General features: G+C 43.8%; 1 protein-coding gene across 1 annotated transcript in view; it reads right to left on the bottom strand.

Annotated features, from left to right (window-relative positions):
• The window catches only part of tmem8b (transmembrane protein 8B), a 115064-nt gene that overhangs the window by 46240 nt on the left and 51031 nt on the right, over positions 1-17793 (bottom strand). Inside the window, exons 4-5 of the mRNA XM_035378905.1 lie at positions 10162-10295; positions 3867-4135 (exon numbers count right to left, since the gene is read on the bottom strand). Of these exons, the coding sequence (XP_035234796.1) occupies positions 3867-4135; positions 10162-10295 (403 nt within the window). The remainder of the gene's footprint in view (positions 1-3866; positions 4136-10161; positions 10296-17793) is intronic.

Genomic DNA, 17793 nt, shown 5'->3' with positions numbered 1-17793 from the left:
ACTCTTCTGTTTCAGTTCAGTCTAGGAGTATGAATATTCATAATGAATCTTTCTGTTCATTTTGAGCTGGGGCCAACTGTCATGGTGCTGCAGTTTTCATTATGAAAGTAATGTAAGAGAGAAAACAAAACAATCAACACTTTAAAGGTACCTGTAGAAGTAGTGGAAGATGAGAAGTATCTAGGACAGGGGCACAACAGGTCCCTGCAGTTTTCAGAACCTGTTTTTAAGAAATACTCCACACTTTTCCATCGCTATATGATCCACAGGGGCAACAGAAAACAGTTTAAGAAGACCAGTTGCGTGAAGACATTTATGCAATGACAGGAAAAATACTAGGCACGCTCTGAAATGAACTCTTGGATACCAAAGACTCCCTAAAGACTTTAGCAGGATATTTAATGAATTTGTCATACAGAGCGGCACTTGTACGATTGAAGCAGCATCAGTGAAATAACGACGGCTAAAGCCATGTGTCGTAAATGCTTACAGGAAAAAGGACAGATGCGCATTGCAAGCCTCCATCTTGGGGAGCTTCCTGTTCCACACAGCAGGGTCCCTCCCTCTTCACTGTCACTCACTTGTATGACTAAGTCAGCTAAACCCTTTAAGGTGTGAGATCACAAATACGTGATTGGAATATTCGTAACTGAACGTTCTAATGCTGATGTAGCTATCACTACTGGCTGACTGAAAGCAATGGAGTTCTAGAACACTGAATTAGAATTTTGAAGAAAAAAAAACATTCTAAAAAACCTACTCTTCAAAGGGTTAATAGTGTTGAGCACAAGGGACGGTGGTGAACCCGTTGGCCGGTTGGCAGGAGGGCACTGCCCTCAATGAGATGAATCTGACTGGGAGCGGAGGTTCGAGCCAGACACGCAAGTAGAAATCCTGTTAGAGGCAGGCTCGAGAAAAGCAATCCAGAAATAGGGGCGGATTGCTTTCTGTTTTCCAGAAGTATATTTTTCTCACGTATGACACAGTTCTTTTATAAATCTGTCCTGTTTGAATGCTGGTGTGCTACTAGGAATTGGGGTGAAAGCATTGCCTTGTTCACTGTAATTTACAGAAAATTCGCATAAGTGTGGTTTCCTCCCACGTCCAGTTCAAAGACAGCTCGTTTTTGCCTGGATAAAATGCTAACGTTATACAGAACGCCCCTGAAACAGCTGAGGCAGACTCAGACCTTAATGAGCGGAGAGGTCAAACAGCTTCATCTAATAATAATGCAAGATGTTTGGAGAAAGGCTGCAAAGTGAGACATCAAGTTTCTAAGGCCAGCAGATATGTCATAATGCATTTCTTTTTTCATCAATCAGTCGACTTATGTGCAAGCTCAATGTAAACAATGGTTTGCCTTGAGAGAGAGAGAGAGATAGAGATAGAGAGAGAGAAGGAGAGAGATTGGGGAAGAAAGATGGCAGGAGAGAAATTTATCAAACCTTACTCTATAATTCGATTTTACTCAATCTTCTCCTAAGGTGCTTGGGAGCATTGGATTCCATTCTATTACCTTGGGCTCCTGCATTCTCAATATACCTGCCTTTGACATCTGTGGCACAGGACTGAGGGACTTTTTCATTCCTTTTCAAGAACACAGGCTATGCCAAGGGCAAAAGCACTCGCAGTTTTGCAGCAATGTTATTATATCATGTTTGTTAGTGAATTATTTATCTCTCTCTCTCTCTCTCTCTCTCTCTCTCTCTCTCTCTCTTTTTCTTTCTCTCATTCCCTTCTCTCTCTCTCTCTCTCTCTCTTTCTCTTTCTCTCATTCCCTTCTCTCTCTCTGAGGCAGGAACTCTTTTTCATGACAAATTATTCTTAGCCTACTGTCAAACTTGTTCAGAATTGCACTGCATCACACGCAGACAGTTTTGCCTGGAGAACTGATTGCACAATGGAAACCATGACTTACAGTGAGGATATATTTTTAACGCTTTTCAGGAATTTATACCAAACGGATTGCACAAAAGGTATCTGAAAATCATGAAAGATGGGGGAGTCTCGCCCTCATAATTGCCCATCCTGAGTACAAAATGGCAGACCATCCAATCACGACAAATTGTTCCCTTGGTGGGCATTACGTCTAAGCCAGCCAGTTCTGCCTCATTGGACATAAATGGCCTTTTATGGTTTTCCGCCATCCTCCCGAAAACATATCATCACCACGGACATCCAAGCCCACCATAGGATGATTGAAGGAGCTGTGTTCTTCATGACTGGAAAGCACAGGCACTAAACAGACATAGTTCTGCCCTACAACCTCCACCATCATCAGCAGATGTCCAGAAACAGAGACTTCTGCCCTGTTTCTGTGCAGTGTTCTGATTTCCGAGCGTGACATCCTCCAGTTGTGCTAACGCTAAGTTTCCTTCATTCTTTATTTTATAAAACATACTTGTTGTTTTGCATCCAACAAAATGTCCTCTCTTTCTGGCGTTCATTTTTCTCTCTCAGTGGAGACATCAACCAGAAGCCGAAAAGACAACTACGGCTCCTCTTAGACAAGGGGAAGCGTCAATGCTTCTTCCTGTGGGATCCTGTCATGGCGGGGGCACACAGTCACCCCGCCTTAACAAATGTCCTGTTATGGCACCTGCAATCCAGCGACGGGACGTGGCATTGAAAAAGAGAGTTGGTTTTGAGGGGGGGGGGGAAAAAGCGCCTTCTCTGTCCTTTGCAATAATAGGCTTTCGGTGATTGAATTTCCTCTCTCTATTTCACACCTTCTGCGCAGCTGAATTGCTGTATTTATCATGTGGACTAAAGACGCAGAAGAGTGCGGAATTCATCAGCGGCTTCGAGCGCTCAATCGTACCGGCGGCGGAATAATGACGTCGACTTCATTCGGTGACAAGGGCCTCATCTGCGGCTCGCGGCTTCGATCTGTCACCGAGATTCATCACGAGACCTCTGCAAACACACTTTCGCTTTCCATTCCACCTGACGGGCAAAAATCACCTGGGACCTTCGCCGGCAGCTTAAATCCCCAGCACGTTTTCCGTTAATTCACTGGATCCTTTCGTCGGAATGCCCGGGAATACCAATAGCCTGACGGCAGGATGGAGCCATATGCTCGCAACATTTGTGCAAATAAATCCCAATAAAGAATTAATGGATCCCCGCTCAAATTATCAAGCTGTTGCCGTTTAATCTTCATCGCATCAAGCGTTATTTCTACAATCGCTATGGGGACAGGGGCATCCAAAATGCCCCGGGCAACCTTTCCACCCAGGGCACCGGAGAGCCACTGGCATGCCATGAGGAGCCACAAGCACTCCACACAGAAGGTCCCTAGTAGGCACATTAAAATACAGTAGAAGGGATTTTCAAGCCCTTGGATAATGGAACCCAGCATCTCTAAGAGTGCTTGCTTCAGCAAATTATGCCCAAGCCTTCACTAACATCTTCACCCAGCAATATTCAGCAGAAGGTCACATCATGCAAAATGTGTAATGTTAGCACAAGATCACATTAAGCCTTTATGGTGTATGATCACAAATATACAATTAGAATGTTCTTAACCCAACATTCTAATTCTAATAATTACTTTTGTAGAATTTTGAAAAAACCTTCCAAAAACCTATTATTCAAAGGGTTAAACAGCTGCATTAAAGTGCATAGAACATCAGTGCCATTGCCTAGGTGTTCCAAGCTTAGCTGTCACCTTGCTAATAAACATAACATTCAAAACCTGCATATTACAGGTGGTTCTTGGTGGTGGGATGGGGATGCCAATGAGAAAGAAAAGGTTGTTGTAAAACAACACTCCATCACAGCAACCTCTCTATTGTATTTGCCACAACTGTGGGCTTTAGGGTCTAGCAAACAGACAGGATATGACACGCTCCCAGAGCACTGACCTTTGACCTGGACGCCGATGCGGAAGTAGACATTGGCGTTGCCCTGGCTCCTCTCCACCAGGATGTAGTACCACTGCTCCCAGGAGGGCAGGAGGGTCTGCAGCTCGCAGGCGCCGCCCCCTTGGCAGTCCTGGGAGGTGGAGTTGTGCAAGGGCGGGGCACGAGCCCTAATCTTCAGGAGTATCGGGCAGGTCTCCACGCTCCTGTTCCTCGTGCTGCAGTTCACCAGCTGGACCCTCACTTGGGAAATGTAGTTTGGAATGAACACTCTGTAGACAAAACAGAAGAGAAAACCGCACAACAGGGAATGGGTTATAGAGGGCACTGTCAAGCCTTGTGTACTGTTTACCAAGCCCTGTAGCATTTTAATTGATGTTTTTTGTCTTTATTTGACTATTAAGCTTCTCTGTTATGCAGCTCAAACCTGCCCAGGGACTACAGATAAAAACAGAAAAATGACTGGTGCAACGTATTCAATGCACACTGCATCCGTGATGACAACCATAAACTCTCCCTGTGGAATAAATACGTAACTTAAATACAAGCAACAATACAACATAGGGATATATTCAGGAAATAACTTTTTGCTTGTTCTTTTTCTGTAATGCTACACCTATTTCACCTATTTTAATTGTAAGGCACTTTTAAAACCGCTCGTTTCTTAAGCCACTCTTTATGAGAGAGAGTGCAGCATAATGCAATTTGAATTATCTTTGCAAAGTATTTATTACCAGGTCCCGACAATCAATGACAAATCATCTAAATTAAGAGTTTTGAAAAGTCTTAACATTGTTCCTTTCGTTTGTTTTGCTGAGAACGGCTAAATGTGCCCTTTGAAGATAACCGCTTCAACCCTTCCCAACGGGACTGTCAGTCTATGTGATTCACAGCTAAAGACAAGGAACAGGTTGATGTGGATCAATGAAGCAGTTTTTTATGTGTTGAGAGAGCTCTTGGGACAAACTGCTCAGGGAGGAAAAAAAAAAAAACATCCCTCAAAACTGAATTAATTAAAGTGCTGACCAGCTGAATCGATCAATCACCGCCGTAACGATCCCTAACCAGGCGTTTGGACCAGATGCTACAGCAGTTATTCAGTTCATCGGCCTAGAACACAGCTGAGCTTAGAACCCTTAATTACAATCCTCCCATGTAATGACTACGGCACCCATGCCTAAGGACTCCATGTTCATAAAACTGTTAATATTTGACAAACAAATCCAACACCCATTACTGGCTTTAGGACATCAACTGTTCAGCAAGCTGACACAAGGAGCCAAAACATTGTGCTGTTCTATCATGGAACCATGTTGACATACAGTATATGTACACATGTTCTTTAGCCTTAGAATGATCAGAGTTTATGCTACCATTTTGAAGCCTAGCCATGTTTATCTAAAAAACGTATAATATATATTTCATGAAATACGGAAATTAAAACATTGTTTTTTTTGTTTGGATGAGGACCCCCTGGTACTTTTTCGTGGATCCAGTTTGACACCTGTTTGAAACAACTGGATTACAGTTTAATTGTGTTTGTGTAAACAGTTTTAAATGAACGCCTTCCTGTTATAAAGATTTTTCTTTTCATTTGAATGCAGTCTGTAATAAAACAAAAAACATGATCGATGAAACTAATAATTGTTTTTTTTTTTTTTTTCAAAAGATGTTTAGTTTGAATGTATCTTCCGGTTCTAAAAATTTCACTAATCTCTTTCATGATTTGGATATGAAACACTTAGAAGATAATATCCAGTAAATTGAATCAAACACAGAAGTAATTGTTTACAAGTTCCAGGACATCATTCAAGAAAATGTTCTCTTCAAAATTTGCAATAAAATCACAAAATACCTCTGTGGTCTCAATCAATTTATGTTTTAAAAAGCTTTAAAAAATGAAAACACTCTTGGGCAATGATAAGAAAAAGAGTTTTTATTTTTTTAAAAAAAGCTTCAAAGCCTCTCTTTTGGGACCTTCTTCAGGATAGATCTCAAACTTTTACTTATGTTAGAGGAGCCCTTTTGAAATCGGTGCCAAAATACGTTTAAATTCTATTTTTCTACACTTTTTAAAAAAGAGGCGCTGAATTTTCTTTTAACTGTAAATCTCCTTTTTTTACTGACCTCTGAAGACTTCTGAGGAACAGTGGTGCCATTGCCCATTGTGTTTTCTATCAGGTTAATTAATTTGTACATGTTCTTTTCCATTGTGAGCGCTGAATACAAAAAGGTTAAATTAAGCCTTGACTTTTAAGTGTAATTCCTTTTTGGAATAATTTTTCACCATCGAATAATTGGTATTATCACAGACATCGTTGCCTTGACTTCCAGACGCCACATAAAAATGGTGGTGGTTCGAAAGCTACTCTGTCTCTGAAATGAAATGTGTGCGCCATGTTGCACTGATATTCGTGTCGTATGTTGTGAAATCAACTGCGAAGGCAGTCTGTTTAAATGTGACACTGATGCCATTTTCAGCAGTGAATGTTGCCATAATCTTTGTCGTGGACAATATTAGGGGGTGGGACTATCACCTATACAGTACGAAAGTTGTCTTTTGGGAATAGTTCAGAAGATACGGTTAAAATGGATGGTAAATGGAAATAAAAGGGGGATGATGTGGGTAAATTACATATTTCAGCATGCCTTCTAAAATAACTACTGCCACTATTATCCTACTAAAATCTGTTGATCTCAGTGTGGCACAGAGACAGGCGGAGGCAAATGGACAAAACATAACTTAGAGATTGATGGCATTCTTATTCCTGCGCTTTGTAGTGTGAGAACATACAAACAAACAAACAAACACACTACTGAGAAGAATGAGAAAATGAAGAAACCATGCTGCATGGCTGAAAGGAAGAGGCCTTCCACAGACCCCGATGAAAATATTCTCCCGGTTTTTTTCGTTAGAGAAATAAGAGGAGACCTGGAACCCCGTCTCCCGCCCCAGCTGTGGCCGCGTCGTCCCCCCTCCCGAAAGGCACCGCGGGCCCCTCCTGTACCGGCCCTCGCGCAGGGCGACGAGCCACAGCCGTGCTGATTAACGAATCAACCTCAGCTGTGCCGCCCCGCCGGCGGGGATGGCCGCTGTCCGCGGTGCTGAAGGCCTCCCGGGTTTGAGGAAGCGGGGGGGGGGGGGCTGACAGCTGCTCGAGCAGAGGAGCGGCGCTCTCCGCCACTGTCCCGCCCCACCTGGTCTCACGCTGTCGCCTTTGCCCCTCTCTTCACTGCAGACACTCGCCCAAGCAGCTGTTTGCTTTTGTTTCAGCCGTGCCCCTTTCCGGAGGCCATAAAAAAAAGATTTCATTTGCCTGCCATTACGACTCTACTGACATTCGGGGAACAGTTCACCGGGAAGGCATGTGCTTAAAACCCATCCTTGTGCACAGTGTCTGTCTTTACAGACAGTGCTTGTCTCTGCAAGAAATTAATCATGAAGTATAAATGCAAACTATATTAACGGCTTTTTGAAAACCACACACCCGGAACAAAAGAATCATGACGTATTGCATAAACGGCTCAACTACTGACACAAAATCCACCACTGAAACCTTTCACTATCGCTTCTTCAGGGTAGCTGTATGTTATGTTGGAGAAGGCTTAGTTTTGCGGTTAGTACTGTAGTGAACTAACAGTTAGTTTACATTTTGGTCATGGTATGAACATTTCCCGAACAATCTAACAGGATTTCATTGTTCCAAACAAATTCTGTCACAGAAAGATGATCCATGTGGAATGTCACACACATCCTCTACTTAACATTTAGTAATGGAAAAAAACAAGACTTACACATGTCAAATACATTTTAATAATGTTCTGAATAGTATATAGAAATAGCATATATGTGACATTTCTAAAATTCCTGACAAAATTAATAGTAACTACCTCTGACAAATGTTTGCACTAAATTGAATAACAAAACTGAATACCATTCTAAAGACATTCCTGTAGTGTTCTGTGAGACTTAAAGAAAATAACATTCAAGGGACTGCAGGAGATTCATTTATCCTAACGTTCTGCTCTAAATGTTCTGGGAATGTTCTTAGAACCAAAAATTGTTCACTGGCAGAGGTCGGACTTGATTTTTTAGCCATTGAGCACACCACCGCACTAAAAGACCTTGGGGCCTCCGACAAAACCATATTTTTAGTCTCCCAAGTAGGCAAGACAGTTTTTAATGAGCTAAAAACTGTTTAATTCTATTTCATTTTAAACCGTTCCCTGTGGGGACTTTAGTTTTCTGTCACACATCCCTCTCTTGTTTTGTAATTGTTCTAGCCCCTTATCTCAAAGGGCAGGCCTCTTTTTCCAATTACAGTGGGTGAAGGAAACACTCTTTTGTCTATCTCTTTTATGTTTACACCACAAGCCTAGAAAGTACATTATCTTCTGTTAGAAGTCAGAAAATTAGCATTAGGTACCTGGTCAAGATCTCATAGGCACATAATTAAAGTTCACCATCTACAGAGAGAATTTTTTGCTAAACTCTGAATATAAAATTAGCAATGACTAATATCCACAGGGAATAATCTTTATTCGCACTGATTTTACAGTGTATGTACAGAGAAATGAAGGGGTTCATTTTAAGGTGCTTTTAAACAAACACAGCCATTCCCTGCTGATTTTGGCTTCTCTGCCAAATGGGGTGTAACATTCTTTTTAATACATATCTCCGATTAAACACTTTGCGATTCTAAATCCTTCTATATTTGAGCATTCCTAGAAAACATCTAATCTGTAATCATTCATCACTTTCTATAGTTGAACCTCAGATGTTAATTCAGAGCATTGTTTGCATTTGAGCGTGTATCTGTACACATTTCCCTGTGTGTATACAAGCGTGTGTTTGTGTGTACTGTTTGTGTGTGTGTGTGTGTGTGTGTGTGTGCGTGTGGATGCATACATGCCCATGCATGTGTGTGTGTGTGTGTGTGTGTATGTGTGTGTCTGTGCGCATGGGCAGGAGTGCGTGTGTGCATGTGTGTGTGTTTATTGTTTATTGTTTATTAGGATCCCCATTAGCTAACGCCATGATGTCAGCTAGTCTCCCTGTGCGTATGCGTGTGTGTGTGTGTGTGTGCGTGTGTGCGCATATGCGTGTGTGTGTTTTTCAGTGTGTTAGATAGGGTGTGCGTCAGTCCGTCGGCAGTGCGGTTGATTAAATCCATGGCGTTGCCGTTGCTTGAGGTGACTGTCAGAGGAAGCGGCGGAGGAAATGAAAAGAGGAAAAAAGGCCCCGATCAGATAATTAAAATAAACGCGGGGACAAATGTGAGCACACTCGTCTATTAGCTCATTTCATTCCTGGCCTCGGCTCCGCTCCGCGCCCTGAACACTGCACCGCTATCTCCGCGCTACGCGCTGAGGGCGAAAACAAACACGCCTCAAGATATTATTTTCTTGTTTTTTTTTTTTGTTTTTGGAAAGAGTCTTTCCTTACAAAAAAAAGGACAACACTATCTATTGCATCCAGAACTGGGGGGCTTGAAACAAGCAGAGAAAAAAAAAACAAAAAAAAAAAACTTCAAACGTCAAGATGCTTAAAAACACATTGCACATTTTTTAACAATATTTCACCATCTGATTCGCGGGACCCACGCGGCTTTGAAATGACTTCAGTGACTTTGCTGGATGTGACTTCAGTTAATATGTCTGGAGGACAACGTCCCTCGCCTGAGAACCGAGCAGCCTGTTCTGTGCGTGGGCTTGTGTTCAGGTGGCGCCTATCTCTTTTTCTGTGTGCATCTCTCCCATCCCTTCCTCCGTGTTGACTTTAATGGCCTTTTATTTACTAATTGAGGGAAGAGTCCATTAATACGCGAAATTAATGAGAGGCGAAATTCACCGTGGAGCGCGGGAAGGGGGAGGGACGTGTCCGAAATCACAAACGCGGCTAAAGGCGGGCGAGCCTTTCGAATGCTGAGCGTCTCCTCGAGTGGAATTGGCACCCTAATTATCTCTCCCCATTCAAAGGCCATAAACAGGATTACTCGCCTCCCCTGGACAGTAAGCTGTTATTCCATAAACGATGCAAAGATTAAGCATGATGTGTAAAATGTCTGGATGTGTCTGTGTGTATGTGCCTGCAAGTGCATGATCAGTGTATCTGAGTAGGTGTGTGTGCTAAAGTGCAGTATGCATATATGCATGCATGGGAGAGTGTATGCGTGTGTGCACGCGCATGTGTGCATGTGCACTGTATATGTGTCTCCCCGCACCCAGTATAGACGTGTCATTTCCTGTTTGTTGTTAGTGTGACTAATGGGAGTGTGCTGTCGGAGTGGTCACCCACTTGTAAAGCACCGATCTGTTGTGCTCCGGGATCATTTGATCAATGTAGTATCCCGGATACAGCACTGAAATTCCAATCAGCCGCTGGACAATGAGCTGAGGCTGGAAGAGGTACTGGCATTCCTCAGAGAGACCCTAAAGAGGGAGGGAGGGAGGGAGGGAGGGAAAGAAGAAAGATTGATATGAAAAAATGACCAGGCAACAGTTCTCGCCGGTGATCCCTCAGCATCAAACCTCCACAGAGAGAACCGGGCACAGTAATCGATTCCTCCATCACAGAGCAGGCACATACAGTTTCACAGGAGCCCGCCACACTGGAGCATGTTAGCTCACAGATGTGCACTTATGCTGAGGGCTGCTTTTTCTGCACCACTGTAAGTCACGGCACAATAAAATATCATCTGTTACTATTGCAGACATGCAAACACTCAATTGTTGCGTGCTGTTGAGGTCCACATCTGTTACAACTTCCTCGTCTAAAGCTTTCTTCCACCAGCAGACACTGCAGACAGGCTCGTTGTGTTGGCGGTAACATCGCGCTGCATTGCCAGGAGGGGTGGGGGAGGGGCGGGGGAGGGCCAGCCTTCCTCTTTTTTTTTTTTGGCGGCTGTCCCTGTTCTCCCAAAGCCAGGGGAAGCCGCGAGGAAACTGGACAGTGGCCGCTTCGCCAGCAGGTGCACACCTGAGGTTGACTGGCGACCGGCCCAGGTTCGTCTCGTGCTTTGGCTAGACCACAGCCGTCACTGTGGTGCCTTTGGGTGGGGATGGGACCGTGTGGATAAAGCCGTTTGTTTATTTGCCAGATCCCCTTTGTGCGATGAAATTTTAATGTCGAGTCTTTTTATTTCTTTATTTTTCAAACTCCGAAACGGGGAGCAATAACATGGCTGCAGGCCCCTTAACTGCCCTTCTGTACAGGGGAGTGGGCAGCCCTCCTTTCTCTCCTCCTTCCTTATGCACTTTTTCCACCTTTCTCAAACAAGGGCAGAGAGCGCCAAGTTGGGGGTCAAATCCCCAGCAGTGGGGTGGTGTGGGCGGGGGGGGGATGTGTATACAGGTCAAGATTTGACCATCCACCCCAGCCTCCCTTACCTGCCATTTCTGTCCCCTCGTTCGTTCACTCACCACCGAGCAGGAGTTATGTGTTTCTAGGGCTATTCATTAAACTCATATCCATATCCCCCGAAATGCAGTGTTCAATATATCTACCTTATGAATATAGAGCAACACAGATTTTCAAAAAAAATATTTTTTTCCAATACATCTGGTTTCAATGTAACTTTAAATTATTCCTTACAAAGCTGCATATCTTGTTAATGTTCGTGCATTACAGTGACAGGGGTCGGTGAAGATATTGGTGAGGAAATATTGCCTCCATCCAACACTAGGCAGTGAAATTCACTCAACACATTACAGTGTAAAATGCACAAAAATATAGGTACATACAACAAAGGCATTATATTGAAGAGATTAAATAGTTTTCATTCAACTTGAATTGCATTATTTTTCAAATCAGATCAAATCAAATGCAATTTTGGACCCTTCATCTTTTGAAACACAGTGACAATTCTCTCTGTAAAAAAAATATATATTAATTCAATAAATGCGCTCTTTTGGATTTCCAGGTTCTGTCATTTTTTGTCTGCGACTCTACTAATGCCAATTTCAGCCAAGCTGTCGAAGGACAAAGTATGGTAGTACAGAAACCAAGTTTCTACTGGCTGTCTCACAAGAAGAAAAAGAACAATCATTTCATAAATAGGCAGAGGGCCCAGTTGCCAATTAAGGCTCAGATGGGTTGTGAAGACTTGCAAGGACATATTTTCAACAAGAGACCGTGTACTTCCATGGTAAGGATAGAATATGTGAGTGTGTGTGTGTAGAGGGGGTCTTATCAATGCAGAAATTAACTATTTGCCCCCAACCCTATTTCCCACATGTTCCTCTTCCCCTGGAGGAATGCACCAGTATCAAGACTGTCCCAGGATCCTCTGGCAGCCGGTTCCCGTTCATTTGTGATTATGTCCAGCATAATGGCTTTGTCTCACGGGGTCCAGCTGAGCGGAGTTGTTTCTCTGGCGTTCCGGCTGACTTTACCTGTAGCACAGTTGAAAGGACTCGGCGAATCAGTCATGCTCCTTGGGTGAAGCTAGCGAGCCATGTTATTGCTACATGAGGTGCTGCGGGACCCATAAGAGATTTATGCGGTTGTCTGTCAGCTCAATGCGGGCGAAAACAATAAACACCGTCGTGTCATTAACTGGGATCGCAAGAATTGTTTTCTATATCAAACTGCTGAATCCACATTTTTCTCTTTATACTTCTTTATATTTTTTTCTTTTATATATTTTTTCTTCATATCTTTATCTTCTGTTTCATTTTTTAAATAAATAAATAAAACCTAATTGCTGTCTTTCAGTAGAGCATAATTAATTATACAATGATTTTTTTGTTGTTGCCTGAATGGTTGTCTCATAATTGGATCTTAATTAATTCCTTACCACAAAGCATGTCAAATGTAATTTCGTTAAGGAATATGAAGATCCACAAATAAGATTTTGTTTGATTGAAGATATAACCGAGTCAGTAGTTCTGCACTGCACTGTAAATAAAGATGCTTCAAGTCCCTATCTCACACAAGACAGTTTTCTTTTTTTTTCTTTTTTGTGTGCATATGCAGATTCGTACACAAAAATGTAACTGACGTCAATTAAAACGCAGCAGCTAAACCTGACGTGTGCGAAATGAGAAAATGCTACTTTGGTTCTTTTTGTGATTAGCTCACATATACACAGCATCAATAACACATTAAAAACATATTTCCATCCAGCGCCCTTCTACCTGTACCTTCTCTGGACTTTGCAGATTTTTAAGTGCCAGCCCAAAACGCGATATTTTGCTTTAAAGCAATATTTTACACAAACGATATTTATTATATGACATAAGCAATGATGCTGGATGTCTTTGCACAATAACTATGTCTATTTGTAGAACTCTGTGGTGTACAGGTATATTTGTACGGCTCAGTGCTGGGGCATTCATTTCTCTTTATCTGGGCTTGCATTCCGATTCCTAATGCAATTCCTCAAACTGATCGACACGCTCATTTGCATCCGCACAAAGCTCTCCCTCTCTGCAATTACTCACATTCCCGATATCTCCATTCTTTGTTCGTTCATACCGACAAGCCCAGCAACCCTAGGCTGTCTTATTTTATTTTTTTTCAGAGAAAACAGCTGACGAATATCAGCGCGGCGTATCCTTAGGAGGCTTAAAAAAAAACAGAGAGGTTTTTACGAGCTTAGCGTAGCCCGGTCCGGCCTCAGAAACAGGAAGTCTTCCACTCTCTCGGAGCAGGCAGACGTGGCCGGACCTTTGGATAAAGCTGCCCTGTGCCTGACGGATCTCTGCTAATGAAGAGCGAAAGAGGAAGCGTGGCTATTAGCGGACAAATTGGAGAGAGGCGGGCCGTCTGTTGCTAGCGGCGAGCTGCATGCGTCACGCGGAGGCGCGTCGTCCGCTGCCGGAGACGGGCGGCGCGCCTCGGGCTGGGCCGCCGCGGTCACCCGCGCCTCACCTCCCCCGAACACGACATCCATCATTTTTATAACGCGTCGGTCCCTCGGCCTCTCCCGCCGGTGACTCCGGCGTCAGGAAAAGGCACACAAATCACCTCTCCGGCGTGACGACCCCGTTCAGCCAACCTTGAGTGAGTAGTGGGGGGTGATTAGGGGCCGTCCGTCAAAAGCTTGGGGCTCGTGAAACGTGGTCGCCGCTGATAATAAGCTGTCTTTGCTTTATGTGTTTGTCTTTAATTCGGACGCCGGCCAAATGCAATTAGAGACCCAACAGCTCACATAAATACAGACTTAAACAATTATATACATGGTCCTTGTGCTGGTCAGTGACTGTTTTGTGTCAATCTTTTACTGGACACAAATCATGGAAAAACTTTCAGAAAGCAATGACCATTACAGGAATTAAAAGGAGTGTTTAACAAAGGCAAGGTGGCTGCTGAGTGGCTCAGGCAGAAACAAAATGTCTTCTTGTTGCAGGCCAAGACATCAAAAGCCTGAGACTAGGCTGGAAGCTGTCTATAGCTGGGATTCCCACCTGGCGACTGACAATTGGTTAAGTGTGAAGCTGGGCTTTCGGCTGTGGAAAAACTGACTAGCTTCTCAGAACCAACTGTCATTGACAGGAGAAACAAAAAGGTGGGGTTCTAAGCTTATAGGATGAGGTAAACTGTCACGAGGCATCCCAGGAGACGGGTGGCAGCAGAGTGCAGTTCATCCTAGTGAGTTCACCAGCGAAGAAGCCTGTGCCACACCTGTGCCTTGTTCTGGGCCTCGTTACCCTCATTAGTTAGAGTATTTAAACCCTGACTTTTCTGTGTTTCTTTGCTTGATCTTGATATTCTATGGGTACTCTATGTCACGCAGTTTCTCGAGCACTCTGTTTTCAGTATTTGCTATTCTCAGTTTTTAAGAGCCTTGTCTCTGTTTTCTTTGTTCCTTGTGAGTGCATTTTTATTTTCTCAAGTAAAGCCTTAGTTTGAACTCTATTGCCTTGTCCTCTCTTCAAGTGGGTCCAGCAATCTCAGTGACATGTTACATAAACAGAATGCTCAGTTGTAAATACATTTTGTCCAGAACTTCTCATTCAACATGTACACCCGACCCTGCTCTTGCTGTAACCCTTTTGGTTGGAAAGCTGATTCTGAAACAGCCCAGCTCCCTTTCAGTGCACGGTCCACATTCATCTCCCACACAGAGGCCAGTATCTGTGCCAGATCCAACATAATCCAGGCCAGCTTTTACTTACAGCCTTGCAGTACACACAGGAGCCTCCTGTCTCTACCGATGGTCCTCTTCCAGGGGGGTCAGTACTGTGCCGGTTAAGGACGTGACCAACGCGTCTGGGCAGTAAGCACAGCGCGAGCAGTCTGACCTCAGTCAAGCTTTCCTCCGTTCCGAGTGGCTCTTCTGGCTCATTCGCGGATTTTGTTAAAAGGCGCTAATAAAATACCAGCGCGTGGCACGGTAATCCTCGTCTTAGTATCGCAGAATCCCCCACATCGCCCTGTGCCGCCCTGTTAAAGATTAGCGCTGATCTACCAGGGAGGTGCAGCGGGTCCTTTCTCAACACTGCTGCGTCGTCACTGAGCCTCTCGGGTTTGAAAGATTTAAGGAGCCATTTTTTGGTTGACTCCAACTTTCTCCAGCTGTTCAGCGTCAACTCCATCGCCGGGATCAATAATGCAGAACGAGCTAGGAGGCGCAATCGTGAATATGATGGCTGTTGGTCACCGCTAATTAAAATCCGATAAATAAATAAACGAAAGAGCGCCACAAACAGCCAGTCTCTTTTTCCCAGCATGCCGCGTAACGGCCATTACGTCACACGAGATTGGCTTGAAAATCCACCGCTCACAACGCAGTGCGCTAAATTAGGTAGTTTGCTTGCATAAAGCACACTGTGAGGTATTGATTCCTTTTCAGTGGTGACACAATGTTGACAGTGATTTGGTTGGGTGACGCTTCTGATGGCCAAGATTTCTGATGGAAAGTCTGTTTTGTGCACTCTCCGTCAGCCATCTGCTTAGAATGCTGTCGTCTGTCATTATCTGTCATTTCGAAGACTTCAGGTAAAACGAAGGCGCATGTAGTTCATTGGGAAATATCAGTGACATCCCTATAATGCAGTCACATCTCTGATGAGCGCGTTCAAGAATCATTACTGTCCGCATGCAATTTTATGCATGGATCTCTCCAGGGCCACTGTTGGGGGGAACCAGCTATGATGTCCCCGGCCCTGGAGGAGGGGGGTGGGCCCAATTTCACCTGGTAGCCCTGGATCTCTTAAAGACTGTGATATCATCTGCTGTAATGAAGACTAGAACATGATTGGTTCCTTGCATGACAGATCTGGGCCTTCGGAATGTCAATTTAATGTGCCTGTTATGTCATCATCAGGGGGTTTGCACTCTCATTAGTCATTGCTGTTGCCTCATTTAGTTTTTTATTTACTGGCTTTTGGTGTCATCAAAAGCTTTTTTATCAGATTTAAATGATCTGTTCATAGCCAATGATATATTTCTTCCCTGTTCAAAATCAGAGTTTTTACTTCAGTGAAAACTGGACTAAATGACCAGTCTGTGTTCTTGAGAACATGAGTTGGCGGCATCAAACTAAGAAAACCTGCAACACAAGCTTTGCTATTCAGAAGCAGCCTGTACGCATTTCACCGTTGCTATGCGTGCAAAACAGCAATTAATAAATAAAGGCTGCACTCTGTGGGTCTTCGTGGGGGGGGGTTTATGACGTGGGTCACGTCAAAGCCCGGTCCAATTATTTCTCCAGGATGCATCCGGCCACAGACGGTCTGCGGTCCGCAGGTACTGTCATTTCATCATTTCCCAGCGTCGCCGAAAAGGTCATCCCTCCCCCCCCCACCGAACTGCCTGTTATCAGCATTTCTTAAGCTGCCGGGAGAGACGCCTCGGGCACCATCCTCAGACGCGGGGGGGGGGGGGGGGGTTTGCGCAATTTATTACTGCCCCCTTCATCCAAAAAAACCGTCTCCGCCCGGGACGCACCCCCGCGGTTCGTTAAAAAGGGGTACGCGACATGCGGCTGGAGGAAGTTATGTGGAAATGAAAATCGACGGGTTGGGTTTTTACACAAAGTTGACATTAACATCAGTTATTACATTGTAGTTGATCTGTAAATGTAATTAAATTGGTAGCAAATGGCTGCGTAACTGTTATGCTACTTTGCAGTGTTGCGTTGTTGTAAGGGGTGGAACTGCGTGACGGGCAAGGGTTGATTTGCGGTTCGAGTTCTGGTTTTAGGTTTAGGGTGAGGTTGAAGGTTTGGGTATGTGGTAGAGCTGAAATTCAGGTTATGGTCAGGGAGAGGAAATGAAGATTGCATTATTCAAATATGCTGCGTAAGTAATTAGAATATTGTTAAACAGTTGACTTTACATGAAGAGATGTAAATCGCAAGACACCAGGTACAATAACACCTGCTTGTGTACTTGGTTGAAGGTGCCTCAGGGCTACAACATGTACTCAGGTGTGCTAGAACTCAAAGGTTACATTTACTGTACAATGAGCACCAATGAGTACAATGATCTCTGTTTTACACCTGATAGAAGTTCCTGGCAAATGCAATTCAGTGGTCAATGATACTGTCATAAGTACTGGGGATATGGGACAAATCTCATTGGTTTCCCCAGGGAAAATTAATCGACAACTTTGGAAATGTGCATGTGCAATTGACAAATGTACATCACAGCTCTGAGATTTAAATCCAGCAAATGGCTTAGACTACATCCCATAATAATTACAGGATGAGAACAGCTTTGGTCTGTAAATCTCTGTAAAGGGAAGAAGACAATACAATTCAGGAATTCAGAAAATCCATATCTCACATACACACACACAGACACACACAATCTCTCTCTCTCTCTCTCTTTCACACACACACACACACACACACACCGTCCCTTTTTTGAATCAGAGCTAAACCAAAATCCTCTTTCATCTTCGCTTACCCCTGCTCCAGACTATAAATATTTGACATTTGGATGTGGTACCACCTGACAACAAAATGGCTGCTGAACGGAC

This window comes from Anguilla anguilla, chromosome 10 (genome assembly GCF_013347855.1).
Source record: "Anguilla anguilla isolate fAngAng1 chromosome 10, fAngAng1.pri, whole genome shotgun sequence".
In the NCBI taxonomy this organism is placed as follows: Eukaryota; Metazoa; Chordata; class Actinopteri; order Anguilliformes; family Anguillidae; genus Anguilla; species Anguilla anguilla.
Note: the sequence above shows the minus strand (reverse complement) of the source record. Positions and strands in the feature narration are given on the sequence as shown.